General features: G+C 43.2%; 1 protein-coding gene across 6 annotated transcripts in view; it reads right to left on the bottom strand.

The window, feature by feature from the left end:
* Positions 1-24,572, bottom strand: part of TMEM164 (transmembrane protein 164) — a 167,299-nt gene that overhangs the window by 66,390 nt on the left and 76,337 nt on the right. For 5 of the 6 annotated variants that reach the window (XM_047081842.1, XM_047081846.1, XM_047081841.1 and 2 more), the window contains one exon: positions 2,821-2,887. In XM_047081842.1, the coding sequence (XP_046937798.1) occupies positions 2,821-2,887 (67 nt within the window). Of the gene's footprint in view, positions 1-2,820; positions 2,888-20,058; positions 20,094-24,572 lie in introns of those variants that run through there. The other variant, XM_047081845.1, reaches the window with a different exon arrangement.

The following is a 24,572-nucleotide window of genomic DNA, read 5'->3' as shown; positions in this document are numbered from 1 at the left end:
TTATAGCAGCACTACACACACACACACACACACACACACACACACACACACACACAGGAATATTACTCAGCCACCAAAAAGCATGTAATCTTGCCATCTGCAACAATATGGATAGAATTAGAATGTATTATGCTAAGTTAAATAAGTCAGTCAGAGAAAGACAAATACCATATGATTTCACTCATATGTGGAATTTAAGAAATAAAACCGATGAACATGGGAGAAAGGAAGCAAAAATAAGATAAATACAAAGAGGGAGCGCTGCCTGGGTGGCTCAGTTGGTTAAGCATCCGACTTCAGCTCAGGTCATGATATCATGGGTCGTGAGTTCGAGCTCCATGTCGGGCTCTGTGCTGACAGGTCAGAGCCTAGAGCCCGTTTCAGATGCTGTGTCTCCCTCTCTCTCTGCCCGTCCCCCACTCATGCTCTGTATCTCTCTCTCTCTCTCTCTCTCTCAAAAATAAATAAAAACAGGGGCACGTGGGTAGCTCAGTGGGTTAAGCATTCGACTTCGGCTCAGGTCATGATCTCACAGTCTGTAGGTTCAAGCCCCGAACTGGGCTCTGTGCTGACAGCTCAGAGTCTGGAGCCTGCTTCAGATCCTGTGTCTCCTTCTCTCTGCCCCTCCCCAGCTTGCATTCTGTCTCTCTCAAAAACAAGTAAACATCAAAAAATGTAAATAAATAAATAAATAAATAAATAAATTTTAAAAGACGTTTAAAGAAACCAGGGAGATAAACCATAAGAGACTTCTAAATACAGAGAACAAACTGAGGGTTGCTGGAGGGGTGTTGGGTGGGGGGATGGACTAAATGGGTGATGGGACCTCAGGACGGCACTTGTTGGGATGAGCACTGCGTGTTATAATAAAGTGATGAATCGCTAAACCCTATTCCTGAAATCATTATTACACTATATGTTAACTAACTTGGATTTAAATAAAAAATAAAATAAAAATTGAAAAAAATAAAAATAAAATAATAAATTAAATAAAATTCTGCATTTCTGAGAGGGAGCACCCACGTGAGGCTGGTCCTCAGACCACACTTGGATTTCCGCGTTTGGAGTTACTGGGAATTACGATCACCTAGGATGCTGATTCTCCAAGGGTGGTCGGAGGACCCCGGCAACCGACATTCCTTGGGGGCTTATTACAAACGCTTGTTTCCTGGCATCATCCCCGATCCTTGTAATCAGACCTGCCAAAGGTGAGGTCTGGCAAGCCTCACTTTTTAGTCATTTCCTCAGGCTGACTGCTGTGGACATTCAGTTTCAGAGCTACTGCACAAAATCAGTGGTCCTCAACCACAGCTCCATGTTAGGAACACTTTTTAAAAACACTATACCCAGGGTGTGTCACAGATCAAGAACTCAGATGCTCCAAGGCATCAATGGTTTTGTTTGTTTTTGTTGCTGCTGCTGTTCATTTGTTTGTTTGTTTGCTTAAGGACCCCTGGGTGAGCCTGGAGCAAAACGTTGAGCCTGGGTTCAAGATCACTGCTTTTGGGGCGCCTGGGTGGCGCAGTCGGTTAAGCGTCCGACTTCAGCCAGGTCACGACCTCGCGGTCCGTGAGTTCGAGCCCCGCGTCAGGCTCTGGGCTGATGGCTCAGAGCCTGGAGCCTGTTTCCGATTCTGTGTCTCCCTCTCTCTCTGCCCCCCCCCCCCGTTCATGCTCTGTCTCTCTCTGTCCCAAAAATAAATAAACGTTGAAAAAAAAAAATTTAAAAAAAAAAAAAAAGATCACTGCTTTAGATGAATGCTTTTTCTTTTAATTTCTATTGATGTACAATATGCACCTAGAAACATACAGCAGTCGTAAGGGTATACGTGAGTATTTGTGAGGAGGGTGTGAAAACATCCTTGGAGAGAGTGAAGGTTAGCTGTGCTGATAGGATCTAGAGGCTTCTCCATTCCCAACTCTGCCACTTAGAACTTGTGTGACTCCATGAATGTCAGTTTCTTCCTCTGTAACAAGAGGCCATAATACTTGCCTTTATCTACCTCCCGTAACTGTTATGTTGAAAAGACTCTGTAAACTATAAAATGCTATCCAAAGAGGAAGGATTAGCATTGTGAGATTTACACTGCGATCTTAATGCATGATGCAAACTTAAGTAAGTCATGAAAACAGAAAGCAGGAGCAAGGATTTTACAGGTGATTTGTCTTCCTGTGCTTTCTAACATGTGCGGCAAATCCCTCCACAGTCCCACATGAGGGAGTCTGAGGACAGGGCCCTGCCACCCCAGCCTTATAGCTCCTGTTTCTCTCTATGCCCATTTATCAACCCCCCCCACCCGCCCCCGCTACAGCGGGATTCTACTTGCTAACCACTGCAGGTGGTGGGGGTGGTGGCCCAGACTGCCCTGCAGGTTTGGGTGAATGCGGGAAAGAATCTAATTCTTTCCCAACGGGCCTCTTGACACAGCGGACAGGCCTTGAGGCTCCCCATCAGATTATTCTGGGCCAATGTGGCTGAGTCCAAACGAGAGCCCCTCAGAACACCTGGAAACCTCTAATAAAGTGAGTCTCCCAGCCCCCCTTCTCTCCAGCAATGCTCTCCAAGAGCTCCTGTAGGCTTTTTCAGTCTATCCTAAACTCTTAATGCAGGCCTAGAGTTCCATCAAATACTCCCACCCTTACCTACCAAGCTCCGCTGCATCCAAATAGCGTTATGTCAAACCTCAATATTAAATATATAGATATTTTAACACTCACACGGGCACACTGAGCTAAGCATGGGGGCAAGCACTGGATAGTGAAAGAGCGAGCAAAGACTACTCTGTACATTGCTGGTGTGTTTCTAGAAGGGGCAACTTACCAGCCGGGTATTTACCACAGGAAACAGCAGGGCCAGAAGCGCTCCATTCAACATGTGCATCTGGAGCCTGGAGAGAAAAAACAGACAAAAGTCCAGGTCACACTCGGACTCTGTTGCAAAGGCGGGCAAAAATGTGTCAAGTTACGCCCTGCCATGTGGGAGAGCATGTCAACAAGCGACTCTCTGTGTAAAATGGCACCGGTGTTGGCGCACACGCGTAATAAATTGAAAGCGGCACGTCTTGCACGAATGAAATGTTCTGACCACTGCCTCAAACTCCCCCAAATGCCCCCTCAATGCGCTTTAGCTACACCACTTCATTCCACAATGAGCTCTGTGCTCCCTAAGCCTCCAATCGGTCCCAATCAACAGCTTCAGCCACCGCAGCTCAGGCAACTGTCAAAAAGAGGGGTTATACTAAGCAACTGCCCTGTTACCGCAGTGGAGGAGACACTGTTTCTTGTAACGTGCTTGTTTATTTACACAGCTATGTCCGATCCTTTTCCCCCAAACAGCAGCCCAGGTATAAAAAGGCTGGTTAATGTGGCAAGCCGAACGCAGTGTTCTGTCAACTGTGTTCTGCCACTTTCTTAGACATGTCTTCAGGGCACTTTGGATTCTCAATCTCTGCCCCTCCCCAGCTGACTTTCTATCTCTCTCTCTCTCTCTCTCTCTCTGTCTCTCAAAAATAAACGTTAAATTTTTTTTTTAACAAAGTGGAGGCACCTGGGTGGCTCACTTGGGTAACCATCCGACTTTAGCTCAGGTCATGATCTCACAGTCTGTGAGTTTGAGCCCTGCGTCGGGCTCTGTGCTGACAGCTCAGAGCCTGGAGCCTGCTTCAGATTCTGTGTCTCCCTCTCTCTCTGCCCCTTCCCAGCTTGCACTCTGTCTCTCTCTGTCTCTCTCTTTCTCAAAAATAAATAAATATTTTACAATTTTTTAAAAAAAGAAATGTCTTCCAGGCTGCTGCAAGAGGTGGGGACAGCAGAAGTGGCAGGCTTCCAGGCTTTCTTTGATTGATTTTACAGATTGGATTTTGTGACTTCAAAGCAAAACAAAAAAAGAGAAAGGTAGGGGTAGAAGAAGATGAATAAAACCACCAGTCTCCAGCATCAGTAATAATACTGTTTCTGAATACCAGACTTGTTGAAACACAAGCTAGAAACCCTGTATAAGTCAAGAAAAACCAAGTCGGAGGGCACCTGGGTGGCTCAGTCAGTTGAGGGTCCGACTTCGGCTCAGGTCATGATCTCACGGTTTGTGGGTTTGATCCCCGTGTCAGGCTCTGTGCTGACAGTGTGGATGCTGCTTGGTATTCTCTCTCTTGCTCTCTCTCTGCCCCTCCCTTGCTTGTGCTCTGTCTCTCTCTCAAAAATAAACATTTTTAAGAAAAAGAACAACCAAGTCAGGAACAAACTGCCTGTGAGGGCTCTGAAGATGGACTTAAGCAGCTTCCTTCATCACTCAAGGCAAACAGTCCTTCATTTTTTTCTTAAATGTTTATTTATTTTTTTAGAGACAGAGTGCCAGTGGGGAGGAGCAGAGAGAGAGAGGGAGACACAGAATCCAAAGCAGGCTCCAGGCTCTGAGCTGTCAGCACAGAGCCTGACATGGGGCTCGAACTCACAGATGGCGAGATCATGACCTGAGCTGAGGTCGGATGCTTAACTGACTGAGCCACCCAGGCGCCCCAGCAAATGGTCCTTTAAAACTGAAGGAGAAGTCAAGAGTGACAGTCCTTCTCCCGAAGGAAAGTGGATTGGATGGGTCAGGTACAACCACCACGCAGTCAACAGGCCTTTTGGACCTCAAGACACTAGCGCGCTCTCTCTCACATACACACGCACACACATGCACACTCACACAGCAGCCCCACGATACCAGGATTTCTCCCATGCCCTGAATGGGAAAGGACTCCATATTCTGAAGCCCCCCCCCCGAAGAACTTCAGGCGCTCTCTCGAAGCTCACAGATGTGTGCCTAAGACTAAGAGGCATCACAAGGAGACCCACGAGGACAGCACAGAAGCCGAAAGGTGGTTTTTCATTTCCCCCAGTCTGTTCACTACTGTTACTCGTTGTTACCAATGCCGCGAGGATGCTGGTACCGTGCACTTAACGTAATCTCAGCGCATATCTACTTAACTGCCTGACATGAATTATCTCGCTTCATTCTGACAGTAATCTTACGAGACAGGTACAATTCCTTCTTTTCCCATTTGGTGAGGAGGAAACCAAGTTCAGAGATGCAAAGTGGCCTGGTTCACACCATACTTAAGATAGAAGAGCCAAGATTCGAACCCAGGTTTCTCTAACTCCAGACCCCAAACTCCTAGATCCCTCTTGCTGCCTGATACCAGAGCTCCCCTCCCCTCCTCCCGGCCAAATGTGACCTCAGGTGGAGAGTCAGGGAGGCTTGTGTTTCCAAACTCCATTTGGGTTTCAGGGAAGCCACCCTATTTATTCCCTGGCCAGGGCTCCATATGCTTTCGGGGTGGGCAGGGGGGAGGGGTTGGTGACCAAGGGGAGAATGCTCTGAGGCCACGCCAAGTCCTCGCGGTCCTGCAGTTTAACAGGACTTGGCTAAGTCCACAAAAGGAAGGAGGTACACCAATGCAGTGTCACTCCTGCCTCCCAGGGCTGGCCACATGACCATGCTTTTATAACAGGGTCACTCGAGAGGGGCACTCTGTGCTCTGAGAAACCGATTGCTGAGAATTCTTACTCAGGCCTCAAGGGCTTAGGGCAGGGTTCATTAATAGCCATTCCAGGCCTGGCCTAACTCTGTCTCTGGGCCTGCCTACGGGAGGCCCCAGGCATAAACATTCTTGTTTAGCCACAGCATAAACATTCACCCTGGAGAGGGGAGAGGGAAACATCACATTAAGAGTCCAGGTAAAGCTGGACTCTGGTGCCAGGCTTTGCTACTGGCCTTAAAAGAATACTGGCATTTACACAAGGCCAAAACGGTATCTGGGCACCAGAAGTGAAATCGTGAGGATGACGAAATTGATTCCAAGGGCCCCCATGGAAGGCCAAACATAAAGAAAATAAAACCAACATCAAGATTCAAAACCATGGGCACCTGACTGTCTCAGTTGGTGGAGCGTGCAACTCTTGATCTTGGGGTCATGAGTTCAAGCCCCATGTTGGGTGCAGAGATTACTTAAAAAGTAAATAAACATTTTAAAACAGAGATTCAAAACAACTATTTAATTCCTAGATGAAGACAAGCCTGTTCTAGATCCCCAAAATTCAGTTCTATAAGCTACACATATGCCAAAGAGTGGATTATCTCTAATATATGGGAAGGTCTTACATATCAATAATTACAAAACGATCTAGCATGTACAGAGCATTTCTATGTGCCAACTGCTGGGTTAAGAACTCAGATGCATCATCTCATTTATCCATCGGTTTTTATTATAATCATTATCATCTTCTTTAACTTCACAGCTGAGAAAACCAAAGCACTAAGTGCCTACATGACTTGCCACAAATCATAGAGACAGCAAGAGTCAGAGGAAGAGGTCACATTCGGGTCTCGCCAAGTTTCGAGACTGCTTTTGTCACTGCAGACTGCTTTAAATCCAAGATATGAACGATGAACATTATACATGTTCCGTGTGTGTCTGTATGTGTGTGTGTGTGTCTGTGTGTGAGTGAATCAGTCAGACTGTAGAGAGAGAGGGAAAAGGTCAGTCAGACTGTAGGCTAGGAGGCAGAGAGAGAGTCAGACTGTAGGCCAGGTAGGAAAAGATTCCAGATTGCCTAAGGGGAGAGAGGGTCATGCCCTCTCTAGACTCCAAGCACTGCCAGACAGGTAAGTGAGTGGCCATATGAAAGGCAAAGGCTTTTGTTTTCACTTTATATCCACCTCCAGCCTGCCACTTCTATTGGGTATGGGAAACGGATAATGGGCTACTAGAAAGTCCTATGGGAGTTACCTCACCTGTACAATGGGAACAACAAGTACGCACCTCGTAGGACTGTCATAAGGAGTTAATATGTTGAAGTACTTAGAAGAGCACATTGTATATAGTAAGACTCATATAAGCATTTCGTAAATAAATGATGAAAATTTTGCCTAAAGCTTCAAGATGTAAAGGGAGGCAAGGAGAAAATAGGGAACTCAAGTGAGAGTCGGAGTGTTAAAAAAATTCAAAGGATGAAAAGGAGGTGCATAGAAAGCAAAAGGACAGACTGAAGGCCAGAACCAAGCAGCACAACAGACGTCTGTTGGATACAGACTTCTGTTCAGTTAGTCATGCTCATAAATCTCCTTGACAGCTCAAAGTCTTGGCCATTACTATCATCACAAATATTTTGTCAGCTTTTTTGTTTTTGTGTAGGACACTGAGCTAAATTAGCTTCGTTGGTAAGAAACTGGGACAATATGGCAAATGTCATGGGTGTAATTCTCTTCCAGGTCAGTTCCTGTCATTAAATTTCGTTCCACAAACATTAATCAATCCATTATTATGTCTAATATTGTTCCAGGGGCTGTAGGGAAAAGATCAGTATAACACATAGTATCTGCCTTCAAGAAAATAATCTTGGGGCGCCTGGGTGGCTCAGTTGGTTAAGCATTCGACTTCGGCTCAGGCCATGATCTTGAGGTTCATGAATTTGAACCTCACATCGGTTCTGTGCTGACAGCTCGGACCTCACATCGGGTTCTGTGCTGACAGCTCGGAGCCTGGAGCTTGCTTCAGATTCTGTGTCTCCCTCTCCGTCTGCCTCTTCCCCGCTTGCTCATGCTCTCTGTCTCTCAAAAATAATAAACATTAAAAAAAGAAAAAAGAAAAAAAATCTTACTGACAAGGCAAGAAATGAAGTAATGAAAGGAAATGGAGTATAATGGTGAAGGATTCAGGGTTTGGCAACAAACCTAAGCTCAAATTCCAGATCTACCACATACTGGTTGAGTGACTCTGACAAATGACTTAAAATACATGTGTCAGTTTCCCCAATCATAAAACCGGGCTAATCATAGTACCTAGCTCAAAAGTTTGTTGAGAGAATTTAATAAGACCATGTAAAACTGATCAACATAATGCTTAGGACATAAAAAGTACTCAATACATGGTAGCTATGATTATCCTTAACAAGGCAATATAAATGAGTATCATGTTACCACTAAAAACCTTCATGAAAATATGAAACAGATGGCAAGTTCTGGAAAGGCAAATTCATAGAGAGGAATTCTCAAAGGAAATTGTAAAATAATTTGAACTGGACAAAAATAAAAATACAACAGATTAAAATGTGTCAGATACTTATAAAATTTGTAGATTAGGAAAAAGAAACAACTCAGTAATCCAAGCTTCCACCTTAAAAATCCAGAAAAAAAGATCAAAATAAACCAAAAGCAAGCAGAAGGAATGAAACAATAAAGATTGGAGCAATAATCAATGGAAGTAAATACAAAACCAACAGAGAAAAATCAATGAAACTGAAAGCTTGCCTTTGAAAAGGCCAATACAATTGATAAACCTCTAGAAGAATAACACGGACAAAAAGGAAGAAGACCGGAGTTACCAACATGAGGAAGGAAGGAAGGGCTATCATTACAGACCCCCTAGGAATTAAAATAATAAGGAGAAACTAGGAATAATAATTCAATACACATAAATTTGGCAACTTAGATACAATGGAAAATTTCCTCTAAAAATACAAATTACCAAAACTCACCCAAGATGAAATTGATAACCTGAACAATCCTATGAAGGAAATTGAATACACACACACACACACACACACACACACACACACACACACAACGGAATATTATTCAGCCATTAAAAAGGAAACGTCATTTGCAACATCAATGGCCTTTGAGGAAATTATACTAAGTAAAATAAATCATATGGAGAAAGACAAGTATCTTACAATCTCACTTATATGTACACTATAAAAAACAAACAAATAAAAAAGACAAACTAAAACTGAGCAGACAGGTACAGAGAACAGATTGGTAGTTGCCAGAAGCAGAGAGTCAGGGTGGGCAAAATGGGTGAAGGTGGTCAAAAGATACAAACTTCCAGTTATAAAATAAATAAGTGATGGGGGGTGTAATGTACAGCATGGTAACTATAGTTAATAATACTGTATTGTATATTTGAAGGCTGCTAAGAAAACAGATCTTAGAAGTTATCATCCCCAGGGCACCTGGATAGCTGAGGCGGTTAAACATCTGACTTTAGCTCAAGTCATAATCTCATGGTTCGTGAGTTCAAGCCCAGCATCAAGCTCCATGTTGACAGTGTGGAGCCTGCTTGAGATTCTCTCTCTCCCCCCTCTCTCTGCCCTTCCCCCATACCTGCTCTCTCTCTTTCTCTGTCTCAAAATAAATAAACTTTAAAATACTTTGAAAAAAAAGAAGTTATCAGGATGCCTGGGTGGCTCAGTCTGGCATCCGACCTAGGCTCAGGTCATGATCTCACAGTTCATGGGTTCGAGCCCCACATCAGGCTCTGTGCTGACAGTTCAGGGCCTGGAGTCTGCTTCGGATTCTGTGTCTCCCTTCCTCTCTGCCCCTCCCCTGCTCACTCTCTGTCTCTCTCAAAAAATGAATAAACATTTTTAAAAAAGGAAGTTATCATCACAAAAAAACGTATAACTATGTGTAGTGATGGATGCTAACTAGATTTATTATGTTTCACAATATATCATAATGTTGTACACCTGAAACTAATGTTTCAGTCAAATATGTGTCATTAAAAAATTGCATTTGTCGTTAAAATCTTCTGAATAAGAAATCTCCAGACTCAGATGGTTTTAGTGACTAAGCCTATCAAATATTTATCCCATCTTGTCCAGAAAATAAAACAGGAAACATTTCTCAACTCATTTTATGAGGCATTACGCAGATAACAAAACCAGACAAATAAGGTTAAAAAAAAAGAAAGAAATCCAATTTCCCTCATGAACACAGACACGAAAACCCACAGTAATATTTTAGCAAATCTAATGCAGCAATTTAAAATGAATAATATTCTGTGACCAAGTAGGGTTTGTCCTAGTAATGAAAGGTTGGTTCAGTATTTGAAATTCAATTAAATTCCACCAAATTAACAGTGAAAAGAATACAAAGTACATGACCATAGCAACTGATACAGAAAAGACTTTTGCCACAATTCAACATGTATTCATGATAAAAAATACCAATAAGCTAGGCATAGTAGGGAACTTCCTCAACCTGAGAAAAAGACATCTGAAAAAAGGCCCAACATCATAATTCATGGTGAAGGACTGAAGACTAACATCAGGAACAAGACAAGGACACCCAAAATTTTGGTTTGTTACTCCACATTTTATTTTCTACATTATTTAAGAGACTAATGCACGTTTAGGGGCACACACTGCATAAAGATGTAATTTTGTGATCAATACCTGAAAGGGGTAGGTGTGAAGCTATAAAGGAGCAGCATTTTGTATGTAATTTAAATTAAGCTAATATATGGGGCGCCTGGGTGGCTCAGTCGGTTAAGCGTCCGACTTCAGCTCAGGTCATGACCTCACGGTTTGTGAGATCGAGCCCCGCATCATGCTCCATGCTGACAACGTGGAGCCTGCTTGGGATTTTTCTCTCTCCCTCTCTCTCTGCCCCTCCCCTACTCATGTGTTCTGTCTCAAAACAAATAAACTGTAAAAAAATTTTTAAAAAAGACAGAAATAGGTTGAAAGTGAAAAGATGGAAAAAGATATTCCATGCAAACGGTAACCAGAAAAAGAGAGCAGGGGTGGCGATACTAACATTAGATTCAATAGACTATAAATCAAAACAGCTTACAAGAGACAAAGGAGGATATTATTTATTAATAAAAGTTTCAATACTGCAAAAAGATATAATAATTATAAACATTTACATACTTAATAACAGACCATCAGCATATACGAAGCAAAAACTAGTTGGAGACTTCAGTACTCCACTCATAATAGATAGAAGAGCCAGACAGAAGAGAAGCAAGGAAATAGAGAACCTGAACATCACCATAAACCAACTAGATCTAACAGACATATATATACAGAACACTTTAGCCAGCAACACCGAATTCATTCATCTCAAGTGCCCATGGGACATTTTCCAGGAAAGACCATACGTTAGGCCATAAATTACATCTCCATAGAGTCAAAAAGATAGATATCATTACAAAGTATCTTCTCTAACCACAACATGATCAGGTTAAAAATCAATAATGGCAATAAAATGGGAAAATTCTCTAATGTGTACAAATTAAATAATACACTCTTACACAACCAGTGGATCAAAGAAGAAATCACATGGGAAGTTAGACAATGAAATGCAAATCAAAATCCCAATTAGATACTATCTGACACCATTAGAATGGCTACTATCAGAATAAAAAACCACACAGAAAACAACAAATGTTGGCAAAGACGTGGAAAAACTGGAACTCTTGTACACCATTGGTGGGAATGTAAAATGGTACAGCAGCTGTGTAAAACAGATCAGTGGTTCTTCAAAAAAATTAAAGATAAAATTACCATACGATCCAGCAATTCCATTTCTGGGTATATATAAAAAAGAGTTGAAAGCAGGGTCTCTAAGGAATATCTGTACACCTGTTTCATAGCGGCATTATTCACAATAGCTAAGAAGTGTGAGCAACCCTAGTGCCCATCAACAGATGAATGCATAAACGAGATGTGACATACACATACGATGGAATATTATTCTGTCTTAAAAAGGAAGGAAATTCTGACACAGGCTACAACACAGATGAACCTTGGGGACATGGTGTTAAGTGAAATAAGTTAGTCTCACAAAGACAAATACTGTAGGGTTTCACTTCTATGAATCATCTACCCAGAGCAGTCAAAATCACAGAGACAGAATGTAGAAGGATGGTGGCCAGGGGCCGGGGGGAAGAAGGAATGGGAGTTACTGTTCAATGGTTACAGAATTTCAGTTTTTGCAAGATGAAGGAGTTCTGGACATGGATGGTGGTGAGGGTTGTATAATACTGTGAATGCCCTTAATACCACTGAACTGTACTAAAAATGGTTAAGATGTTTTATATATATATATATATATATATATATATATATATATATGCATACATAATACACAAATATATATTTATATATACTATAGATAAATATTATACATAAATATATATAATATATACACACAAATACAGTGAAAAATATTCATAGAACTATACACCAGAAAGTCAATTTTAGGGTATGATAATTAAATTTAAAAGTATATATGAGAGGTGCCTGGGTGGCTCAGTCAGTTAAGAGTCCTGCTTTTGCTTTTGGCTCAGGTCATGCTTTCACGGTTGTGTGATCAAGCCCAGCGTCAGGTTCTGCACTGGGTGTAGACCCTGCTTAAGATTCTCTCTCCCTCAGAGGAAACAAAACTAATATGAAAACAGGGAGGGGGACAAAACAGAAGAGACTCTTAAATATGGAGAACAAACAGAGGGTTACTGAAGGGGTTGTGGGAGGGGGGATGGGCTAAAGGGGTAAGGGGCTTTAATAGGAATCTACTCCTGAAATCATTGTTGCACTATATGCTAACTTGGATGTAAATTAAAAAAATAAAATTTAAAAATTAAAAAAAAAAGATTCTCTCTCCCTCTCTCTCTGTCCCTCTTTGAGACAGAGAGAGAGAGAGAGAGAGAGAGAGAGAGAGAGAGAGAGAATCCCAAGTAGGCTCTGTTCTTTCAGAGTGGAGCCCAACACAGGGCACAATCTGAGCTGAAATCAAAAGTCAGATGCTTAACCCACTGAGCCACCCAGACGCCCCTCACCACAGCTGCTTCTTACTAACCATATTGTTATATGTAGGTCTACTTCATGTTTTTCACTGCTATATATTATTCAACTGTATATAAGAAGTCATTCTATACATTGTCATGTTCATGGACATCTGGATCTACTCTTTTCCCTGCAGCCAGAAACTGTGTTGAGATTTACTTTCCATAATTTGTATTATACAAATAGATCTGTTTCTACTATCTCAGAGCCCAGGGCCCTTGCACTCTGACCTGCTCTTTCCATCGGCCCGTGGGCTGAGAGTGGACACTTTCTGCCCACTTGCACTACAACCTGTCACATGTCTCAGGAATTGTGGTCAGGATCGTCCATTTTTTTAAACTGATGCATCAGAAAACAAAAATGACAAAACAAAAATGACAAAAACTGCTGCATCTAGCTAGAGATCATACAAGTATTCAGTGTACTGCCTTGTTCACCTTTCTATATGTTTCAAATGTTTTCAGAATAAAAGTTGGAAAATACAACACAAGAAAAATAAACTATAATAAAAAGGCTTGGCTGGCTTTGCCTGTGTGCACAAAGAGATAGGACCCTTTATAGAGTATTAAAGATAGAACACAATACTGGTTGTAACGGGTGGTTTCCCACCTACTCGCTCTGGACCCAATGGCGCCATACAACTGCAGAGGCTGCAGAACACTTTTTCCCATGAAGTCCAGAAAGTTGGCCAAAGCCCCTATGTGGAAGGCACTCAACTAATAAAAGGGGCTAGTTATCTGAATGCAGTTTTCATTCTCAAATTCTGCTTATCTGAATGCAAATAATTTTCATTCGCTGGGACTCTACTTCTAACAGTGAGGTAAGTACACAAGATGGTGAAGCAGCAAGACAAAGCATATCCTGATTACTTAGTCTCTGATAGGATCCATGCTAAGTAATTAACCACCATTCAAGGAAGCAGCTACTTTTCACAGCATTCTTTTACAAATGAGGAAATGGAGGTTGACACTTTAAGCCTCACGAAGTGGCCAAACCACAACTATATAACCTAAACCATCTATTTCCACTGCACTGTTTAAGGTTCCTTTAAAACATTATCCCTCAGGACGCCTGGGTGGCTCAGTCGGTTAAGTGTCCGACTTTAGCTCAGATCATGATCTCAGGGCTCCTGAGTTCGAGCCCTGCGTCGGGCTCTGTGCTGACAGCTCAGAGCCTGCAGCCTGCTTCGGATTCTGTGTCTCCCTCTCTCTCTCTCTGCCCCTCGGCCACTCATGCTCTGACTCTCTCTCTCAAAAATAAACATCAAAAAAAATTAAAAAAAAACATTATCTCTCAAACCAAATGTCAAATAACAGGGCACTGTTTAAATATATTGTGTTCATCCAAATGATCAAATATCAAATACTATGCAGTCATTAGAAATCATATCAGAAGAATCCCTGGGGTGCCTGGGTGGCTCAGTCCGTTAAGTGTCCAACTCTTGATTTCGGCTCAAGTCATGATCTCACGGTTTCTTGAGTTCGAGCCCCAACTGGGGCTCTGCACTGACAGCTCAGAGACTGCTTGGGATTCTCTCTCTCCCTGCCCCTCCCCAACTCATACTCTCTCTCTCTCTCTCTCAAAACAAACTTTAAAAGAAAGAATATGCAATGACATGGGGAAACAATTATGGTATATTAACTCTGGATATATTACAAATCTAATCTTTGGAGAGACCTAGAATAATCCCAAATTTGTTTAAAAAATGGGTATGTTCTCACAGAACACAGGTAGGACATAATGCCAACATATTAACAGAGGAATCCTCAGGTACTCTCATATATACCTACAGATCTTGCCCCAACCTCATCTGTTATGCTGTACTGCTTTTTTCTTTTTTTCCTGGAATTGCTTTTGCCCGATATATAGGACAGAAGACACCCAACTTAGGTTCCATAAGGACTGGGTGGGCTGACAAAGTAAAAAGAGGCCCAAAATGATCGGTCCCTGTTCTTCTGATGAATAATGCTTTCCACGCTTTCCCAGATGCAAAAAATTATCTGCGTCTTCAGCATTACTTTTACGAGGAAGTGTTATACATCCAAACACGTGTTTAAAGGACAGGCTGCCCCAGAGGAAGATAAAAATAAATAAATAAATAAATAAAATAAAATAAAATAAAATAAAATAAAATAAAATAAAAGCAGCCTCTGTTCCAGAAATTTTCAGAGAGATTTCAGGGAGAGGATTTGGCTGGGGTGATGAAAATAATCAGAAAATACGCGCTAGGACTGTAGCAGCCAAAGCTCCCAAGAAAGAACAAAACTGAGTATATACACATGGGGAGGAAGGCAGTTTCTGGTGTGTTCGCAAGGGGAGGAGGTCTCTGAACAGCCCGAAGGCGTTTTCCCCCTTATAAGCATTAAGAAAGAATATGTATGGGGGTGCCTGGGTGGCTCAGTAGGTTAAGCATCCGACTTCGGCTCAGCTCATGATCTCACCGTTCGTGGGTTCGAGGCCAGAACCTGGAGCCTGGAGCCTGCTTTGGATTCTGTGTCTCCCTGTCTCTCTGCCCCTCCCCAAGTTGCGCTCTGTCTCTCTCAAAAATAAATAAACATTAAAAAAATTTTTTAAAAGAAAGAACACATATGGATCCAAGGCAGCAAGCTGACAGTTATGGCCCCTTGGAAAGGAGACAACGGAGCAATAGCATTCTGTAGAAGACCAGAAACTGGTCCCCTTGAATTGCTACTTGCTTACTATGGATTTGCTAGGTTCCTGGTGTTCCTCCTTTTGAATCTGCAGCATTCATATGTAGGGCTTTCTCTCCCTTGCCAAGAACAGTCTTAATAAAGCTGTTCAGGTCAGAGACAGTCTCCCAAACACCCTTTCCAGTAATGAGTTCAAAGCTAAGCCAAAATGCAGCTACCTCGGAGGGGAAGGTGCCAAAAGGCTGCTCTGTTTAGGGTCTCAGAGCAGCTGATCCGTTGAGCGCTGCAAAAAGGGGGTGCTGAGACAGTACAGCCACTCCGAGACATTAAGACACAAGAGGTTCAGCCTGAGCCCACCGCAACTCAGGACGGTCCTAGCAATCGGGAGTCTCCCTGCTCAAAGTCCTGCTGTTTAAAAATCTGCAAGTACAATACTGCGGGATCTAGAAAAAGAGAAGGTCACAGGGCTACTGAATACGTAAGATCATGTGGCCCAAAGGCCAATAGGGGACCAGTCCCACAATGCCAAGATCACATGTCAGGCTGTCCTCATTCCCCTCACCCAGACCCATGCTTCCCTCACCTACCTTGGCTCGCGCTGGCCTACAGTCCTCCCTCCAGCCAGCAACGCGCCCCCTGCTCGCGGCAGCACGGATGAAATTTCATCTCATCTCCTTCAAAATCCTCTCCAGGCTGAGTCAGCAGATACTCATGACCAAATAATCCCACTTGCATCACACATCCACTCCTCTCCGTGTGGACATGACAATGAGCAGATTTAAGGGTTTCCGCGGCGCTGGGGGTGGGAGAAGGGCCATCGTATACTTCCTGAGGCAGAAGACGCGAGCCAGCTCTCTGCTGTGCACTTTTCTTACAGGGCAGGGTGGGGGAAGAGGTCCCCCCCCATTCAGTCAGAGTCACTCTCTGAGGTGCCCCCAGCCCTGGCGGCACACACTTGGATAACCAGGCGCGTTAAGCCGTGAGCGCTCGTAAGGCCACTCTACTGTCTCATCACAACCCAAAAGCCAAGGAAATCTTAACAGCCACTCCCTTTTCTTTCATGTGGTCCTTCAAAATAACCCAGCTCAGACAGAGGAGAGTTCCAAAAGGCTGGATTCCTTGAGAGGCTCCCAGTCCCTTGGGAAACCAAGAATTTCGCCCTCTTAAAAAAAAAAAAAATACAGCAGCCAGGTTGCCAACAAGTAAGCTTAAAACTTAACAGGCTGACTGCACTCGAGAATGCTCTGTGGTGTTGGGATCCATGGAGACTGGGAAGGGGGAGTGAGTACATGCCACCACGTGGTGACAACACTCTCCTTCAGCCAGGATAACAGACCTGACAGAAACCAGGAAACTCCAAACCACCGCAGGACGGTCTGGGGTGGGGTGGGGGGATGTAACATACACGGCCCTTGATTTGCTAACTCGGCTCCAAGAACAGCATTAAACACACCAGAGACCTACTCCCCTGAGCAGATTCAAAACCCCGGTTGGACCTGGGGCTCTTTCAAGATCTTGGTCAAGCTGAGGGAGGCCAAGGCTAGCACAGGAAAGCAAGAGTCACCTCTCTACACCTCTTTCACACTGGTGAAAAAAGCGCCTTGGGGACTGAGATCAGCATTGTTTCCCGACCAAATGGCCCTGGGCCTGGGCCTCCAGCCGACAGGCCAAAAAGCTACGATCTTCCAGCCCCAGCCCCAGCAAGAGACCATGTCATCTACAGGAAGCATCGCCGGTCTTACCAAGAAGGAAGGACTGGCTGGCTTTTAAGTTGCCTCGGGAGTAGAAAATCCCTAGTCTGAGCCTTATGCCAAAAAGTGTGACTATGAACTCTGTGTCTCTCTATCCCTAAAGACCATGAGATGATGTCACCAGCATGAATTGCAGTTTCCCAGAACCCTGCCCCACTCACTAAGGTATTCCTAAACAATGTCACCGTCCTACTGGATACATTTAATTTCTTCCTCTCTCCCTCCTCTCTTTCTGTGTACTAGATTTTTTAAACATTTATTTATTTATTTTTGAGAAAGAGAGAGAGAGAGGGAGGGAGAGAAGGAAGAGAAAGAGACAAAGAATCCAAAGTAGGCTCCAGGGTCTGAGCTGTCAGCACAGAGCCCGACGCAGGGTTTGAACCCACAAACAGCGAGATCATGACCTGAGCTGAAGTCTGACGCTCAGCCGACTTAGCCACCCAGGCGCCCCTGCGTACTAGATTTCATTGCTCTAAACTCAAGGTCAGCCAAAGTAGGGTCATCCTGTTATGTGTAGGTTTTTTGGGGGATGTGGTAAAATATACGTATCATAAAATTTACCTTTTAACCGGTTTTTTTAAGTTTCTCTATTTATTTTGAGAGACAAAGCGTGAGTCAGGGAGGGGCAGAGAGGGAGAGAGGGAGGGAGGGAGGGAGGGAGAGAGAGAGAGAGAGAGAGAGAGAGAGAGAGAGAGAGAATCCCAAGCAAGCTCTGCACTGTCAGTGCAGAACGCGACATGAGGCTTGAACCCATGAACCCTGAAATCATAGTGAGCCGAAATCAAGAGTTGGACACTCAACCAACAGAGCCAGCCAGGTGCCCCACCATCTTAACCATTTTTAACTATACAGTTCAGTGACATTACATACATTCACATTGTTATACAACCATCACCTCCATCTAGCTCCAGAATGTTTTCATCTGGTTGTCCTATTTTTTGTAAATACAGTTTTATTGGAACACAGCCAAACCCACTCACTTAGGCAATTATGTATGTTGCTTTCATGCTACTAAAAGTTATGTAGCTAAAATACAGGTCATATGGACCACAACATTCAAAATATTTATCTGGCTCATTACAGAAAAAGATTGCCAACCTCTGCTATGAACCAAGATATACACTGAATTTCTAGTTTAAAACAGCACTTGGCTAACAGCCAGTAACATAGTTTCTCCCAGCTTTCCACTAAAATTCCTAAGACAGAAAAAAGAGAAAAGACCCTCAAATCACTGAAAAATTAGACTGATGGTCATCATCTCATTCATTACGAGAATCTGTAAGAAATCTCCACTAATGATAAGGTAAATGCCAAGATGAGGAAAAAAAAAAATCTGAGGCCAATGCATGCAGCAGAAACCTGAACCAGATCAGGAGCACACGGAGTCCTGCCACTGTGGGCTTCATGACTTAGAAATCGAAGAGTTCATCGTAACCAGCAAACTGGACAGGCACACCTCCACTAGAGGACTACTGCTTTCCAAGGAAGTCGACAACTCTCCAAACTGGTCTACATGCATCTGGAGGCTGACTCCCACTCCCTGAAATGAAAAGGCCTGAAGTGATGGCTTTGGGGCTTGCACACCATGTCATGGGAGTTAAGAGTCTGCCCAAGTAATGCGTGTGGGAGGCCGTAGTTTTTCACATGCTGTTACCAAAGAATGCAGCGGTAGGGGTAAGTGATTCCGCACAGGTCCAGTAGAACCCACTAGATGAAGCTGCTACGCACTGGCAAACAGGCTAGAAGCTACAGACATCCACCTGCCACTGAGAGAGAAGCTGAGAAGGGGTTCTATCCAATACCAAAGAGAACATGAGAACAGTTGAAGGCAATCAATGGATGCTATCTTGAGCAAAATAATAAATAAATCCTCCTTTGTTTTTTTAATGTTTATTTATTTTGAAAGAGACAGAGAGAGAGAGAGAGAGCGCGCGCGTGCCAGGGAGAGGCAGAGAGAGGGAGACAGAGAATCTCAAGCAGGCTCCAAGCTGTCAGCGTGGAGCCTGAATGGGCCTCGAACTCACAAACTGTGAGATCATGACCTGAAACCAAGAGTCAGACACTTCCCCGACTGAGCCACCCAGGCGCCCCTATAAATCCTTTGAATATGCATAAACATACCCAAGAAACAGCACGGTTCCTCTGAAAGCCTCTGGCAGCAGAAGTGCATATCATTCTGAAGTCTTGGAGGAAGGACAAAAGTCTGAATTTAGTGTCTGAGCCAGAAGAAGTATTTGACAAAACTACATCCTCGATAGAATATGAGAAAACATGGACTCTCCGAAACAGGTATGGAATGCCATCAGAATAAAACATACTGAGAAGGAGGGGCGCCTGGCTGGCTCAGTCGGGGGAGCATGTAACTCTTGATCTTGGGGTCATGAGTTCGAGCCCCACGCTGGGAGTTGAGATTACATAAAAAAAAAAAAAAAACATTGAGAAGGAAAGACAACAAACTGGGGAGAAAAGAGAGCTCAGTAAAGCAAGGAAGAGTTAGAAAGAAATTAAGATTGTAGCAGCAGAATTAAATACCACACTAGAGATGGCAAAGAGCAAAATCAATCAAATTCATAGTATGGAAGCCAATTCTGAATCTCTCCCATGCACGCACAGTAAAAGGAAAGGTGACCTTACAAATGCAACAAAGCTTGTTATTAAGAAATCTATTCATTTAACATACCAAATGGGGAGGTAAAGGAGAAAACCCAAATGAACCTCTCAATAGATTCTTAAAAATCATTGGCTAAATTAACTACATTCAACAACCATTCCTGATTAAAAAAAAAATTGGTAATTTAAGAATTAAGAGAATTCCTTAACATTATAAAGGAAATCTAATCTAAACCAACAACCACCATTCAAGGCAACAGTGAAACACTAGAAACATTTTCATGAAAATCAGAAGCAGGGCAAGAATTCCTGCCAGTACCACTATTATTTAACACTGTTCTAGAAGTTATAGGCAATACAATGAGGCGTCAAAGGGGGGATGGGTGTATTTGTTCTTTAAAAGGAGATAAGGGGGGCAGCTGGGTGGCTCACTTGGTGGAGCATCTGAATCTTGATCTCAGCTCAGTTCATGATCTCACAGCTTGATCAAGCCCCATGTCGGGCTCTGTGCTAACAGCATGGAGCCTGCTTGAGATTCTCTCTCTCTCTGTCTCTCTCTGAAAATAAACAAATAAACTTAAGAAAACAGAGAAGTAAGATTACCATCTGGGCATTGATGTCATTAATTTCCAAAATAACCCAAGTGAAGCTTAAAAATCTCTTAAAATAGTAAGCACAGTGGCCAAATATAAAATAAACATGTATAATCAAAATCTTTCCTATGTACCAGTAAGAACTACTTTGAAAATGTAAGAAATAAATTACATCATAAACTACAAACTGTTCAGGAATGACTCTGGTGAGAAATAGGTAGGATATGCATGCACACACCCTTAAAGAACATAAAAGAAAGCTTGGCTATATGAACTAATGTACCACGTGTTTTCCTATATGGACAGACTCTGTATTATAATGGTGTTAATGAAATTTTAGGCTTCAAGTCATTCCAATCAAAATGAATACAATTTGAAGGAGAATCTGACAAAAAAACATCCTGAGTTCATTTGGAAGGAAAAAAAAATGGTTCAGACCAGCTAAGAAAAAAAGCGTGGGTAAAGTAATAGGCTATGAACAACGGCAAAGAGAAATCTGGCCTGCTAGCTATTGCAAATACAAGAGTATTAAAATGGTGAAGGACCCCGGATGCCTGGGTGGCTCAGTCGGTTTAGCGGCTGACTTCCGCTCAGGTCATGATTTCACAGTTCATGAGTTCAAGCCCCGCATCGGGCTCTGTGCTGACAGCTCGGAGCCTGGAGCCTGCTTCAGATTCTGTGACCCCCCCCCCTCTGTGCCCCTCCCCTGATCTCATTCTGTCTCTCGCTCTCAAAAATAAGTAAACATAAAAAAATCAAAAAATAATACAACGGTGAAGGACCCAAAAAAGACATCAATGGAATAGCAAAACAAGCCCCCAAAATAAATCCTAGCATGCATAAGAATTTAAGTGCACAACAGCAATAATCATAGGGAAACAGTTATTCAACAGAGCTCCAAAAAATGACAATTTGAGGAAAAATATAAATTATATCCCTACCACATACTATTCACAAAATGAATTTTCAATGAACTGACAGCTAGATATTTTGTAAAACAATTAAAAACCCAGATTGCCTATCTGATCTTTGGAGGGGGGGCAGATTTTCAGGCATAAAAACACCAGAAGAGGGGCGCCTGGGTGGCGCAGTCGGTTAAGCGTCCGACTTCAGCCAGGTCACGATCTCGCGGTCCGTGAGTTCGAGCCCCGCGTCGGGCTCTGGGCTGATGGCTCAGAGCCTGGAGCCTGTTTCCGGTTCTGTGTCTCCCTCTCTCTCTGCCCCTCCCCCATTCGTGCTCTGTCTCTCTCTGTCCCAAAAATAAATAAACGTTGAAAAAAAAAAATTTAAAAAAAAAAATTAAAAAAAAAAAAAAAAAAAAAAAACACCAGAAGAAATCACCATTGTCTGAAGGCAGTTTGGAAACCCATCAATGTGTCCAATACAAACATCAACTGTACATCAAAAGCATCATCAACAAGTTAGAAGACAATCTGGGAAGAACATTTCCTACAAAGGTGATAAAGGATTAATATTCTATATACAGATGACGCATGCAGATCAATGAGAAGAGAAACACCCCCATGTAATAACTGGGCAGAGAACACGGAGTGGCAATTCACAGATTAAAATATATAATGAGTAATAGGCATGATATGTATAGGTTTGGAATTTTCTATAATGAAATTTGAAGGGACAAAATGGAGGAAAAGGGAAGGGAGAAAGCAAATGGGAAGCCACTAGGGAGATGAGGGGGAGAACTGGGTAGGTTTGCAAAAGGGGGTCTTATGTATGAAGAACCTATGATCCATCCATAGATGAATGGATAGAGAAGATGTGCTATAGATACACAACAGAATATTACTCGGCCATCAAAAAGAACGAAATGTTGCCACTTGTGACAACCCAGATGGACCTAGAGGGTATTATTATGCTAAGTGAAATAAGTCAGAAAAAGACAATTACCGTATGATTGCGCTTACATATGAAATCTAAAAATTAACGTAAAGAAACCCGAAAAAAAATCAGAAACTGACTCATACACACGAAGAACATACTGGTGGTTGCCAGAATGGAGGAAGGTAGGGGGGTCGGCAAGACAGGTAAAGGGGATTAAGAGGTACAAACCTGCAGTTATAAAATAAATATAAGATACGGGGATGAGGGGCGCCTGGGTGGCGCAGTCGGTTAAGCGTCCGACTTCAGCCAGGTCACGATCTCGCGGTCCGTGAGTTCGAGCCCCGCGTCAGGCTCTGGGCTGATGGCTCAGAGCCTGGAGCCTGTTTCCGATTCTGTGTCTCCCTCTCTCTCTGCCCCTCCCCCATTCATGCTCTGTCTCTCTCTGTCCCAAAAATAAATAAACATTGAAAAAAAAAATTAAAAAAAAAAAAGATACGGGGATGAAAAGTACAGCAGAGGTAATATAGTCAATAATATTGTAATGACTTTGTATGGTGACAGATGGTAACTCACTTACCCTGATGAGCATTTTATCACATATATAATTGTTGTATCACTATGCTATATACCCAAAATTAATATATGTCAATGATACTTCAATTAATTAATCAATTTTGAGAGAGATTGATGAATTAATTAATTAAGAACCTGTGTGAGGCAGGCTGGTTCATATTATGGGACTGGGGATGTATGATCAAGGTAATTGAGTTAACTTTTTTAAAGTCAGTAGCAGGATCGTAAGCGCAGAAAGATCTCTAAGAATATCGTTGTTTTTCTCAAACCCGAGTGAGAGGAAGAATTCCAGGGCTTGGTTACTGAAGGTACTGGGATATGGCTCTTCAGGAAAGAACCACTCAAAACAGCCAAACGAGTAAAAAGAGAATGGCTCAGATTCAAGGAGACACAGAACAGTGCTGCAAGCATACACACAACACAACAAGCGATCCTGGTTGCTGCTATATGAGCATTCATGGAGACGAGGAGCCAAGAATAGAAGGGAGAAGAAGGCTTCAGAAGCCACATGCTGCCAGGCTGGAATTCTAGGAGTAATAGATACTGGAGAGCAAAAGATTACCACGCCAGAGGTTGCAGTGGTGGTGGGCCAGATAGAAACCCCTTCCAGCCCCAGCTCCAGACTCCGCATACGTGCTTTCTGCTGAGGAAGCCTCCTCAGCTGCAGACTTAGCAAGTCACATGTCCACAGAGGGGCATATAAATGAAGCACTCTGGGACCCAGCCAGAACACTGGGGAACCGCCATTCCCTCTTGTCAAGTGCACCATGGGTACCCTGTGGAGGATCCTGCCCCTTCTCCACCCCAAAGAGAATTGCCAGCCCCTGCCCAGCATGGGGCGTGCGGACCGCTGGGCACACCATACCCTTTTCCTGCAGTGTCCGGGCACGCCTCCAAGAAGAACACGCCAGCCTTGGCTTAGCTGGGAAGCAGACAAACTCATGCTTGGCTGGCACAGCCAAGGGCCAATAGAAAAAAACAAGAGTTGGGTATATAGTGCTACTCACTGAAACCTACAGAACACGCTGGCATAAAGACCACAGTGGTGCCCGTCTGTGTACACTGACATTTGAGGAATTTTAACTAGGATGCTTTCATGGCTTTAACTCCTTAAATAATAATAGGATAGCAGAAAATATTCATTTAAGCAACATAAGGTAGTGATTAAAAGCACTGGTGCTGGAGTCAGGGACACATTGGATCAAATCCCACCTGTACCGCTTACAAGCCACTTAAGTCACTTCAGCTTCCTGAGCCTCTGTTTTCTTGATGTAACTGGGGATACTATTTGTACCACCCACACAGGTCTGCTGGGAGAATTAAACGAGATAATCCACGTTAAGTGTTTCCCACCATGCCTAGGCACACGATAAGCCTGATTACGAACATTAGCAGGAAAGGAAGAATGGGAATCCTGGTTTTCCACTCTGTAATGTCAGCCATGCTATCTAAGATCTCTTGGTCCCAAATGGTTGACTTTTGCGTGAATAACATAGTCCCTATCTCACAGCATTATGTGAAGGATTAGATGAGACTGTTTAAGACAAAGTACTTTGAAAACAGTCATGACCTATACTCATGTAAGGTGGAGTTATTAAGAACTATTTCCTGGTGGGGGGGGAGGCGCCTGGGTGGCTCAGTCAGTTAAGCGTCTGACTTTGGCTCGGGCCATGATCTCACGGTTACTGGGCTCAAGCCCCACACTGGGCTCTGTGCTGACAGCTCAGAGCCTGGAGCCTGCTTTGCATTGTGTGTGTCTCTCTCTCTTTCTCTCTGCCCCTCCCCAACTTGTGCTCTCTCTCAAAAATAAATAAATAGGGGCACCTGGGTGGCTCAGTCGGTTAAGTGTCCGACTTCGGCTCAGGTTATGATCTCACAGTCCGTGGGTTCGAGCTCCGTGTCAGGCTCTGTGCTGACAGCTCAGAGCCTGGAGCCTGTTTT

The sequence above is a fragment of the Lynx rufus genome, unplaced genomic scaffold (assembly GCF_022079265.1).
Source record: "Lynx rufus isolate CCGP_SWC_20201006 ecotype Redwood Valley unplaced genomic scaffold, mLynRuf1.p SCAF_19, whole genome shotgun sequence".
In the NCBI taxonomy this organism is placed as follows: Eukaryota; Metazoa; Chordata; class Mammalia; order Carnivora; family Felidae; genus Lynx; species Lynx rufus.
This window is presented reverse-complemented; position numbering and strand designations above follow the sequence as displayed.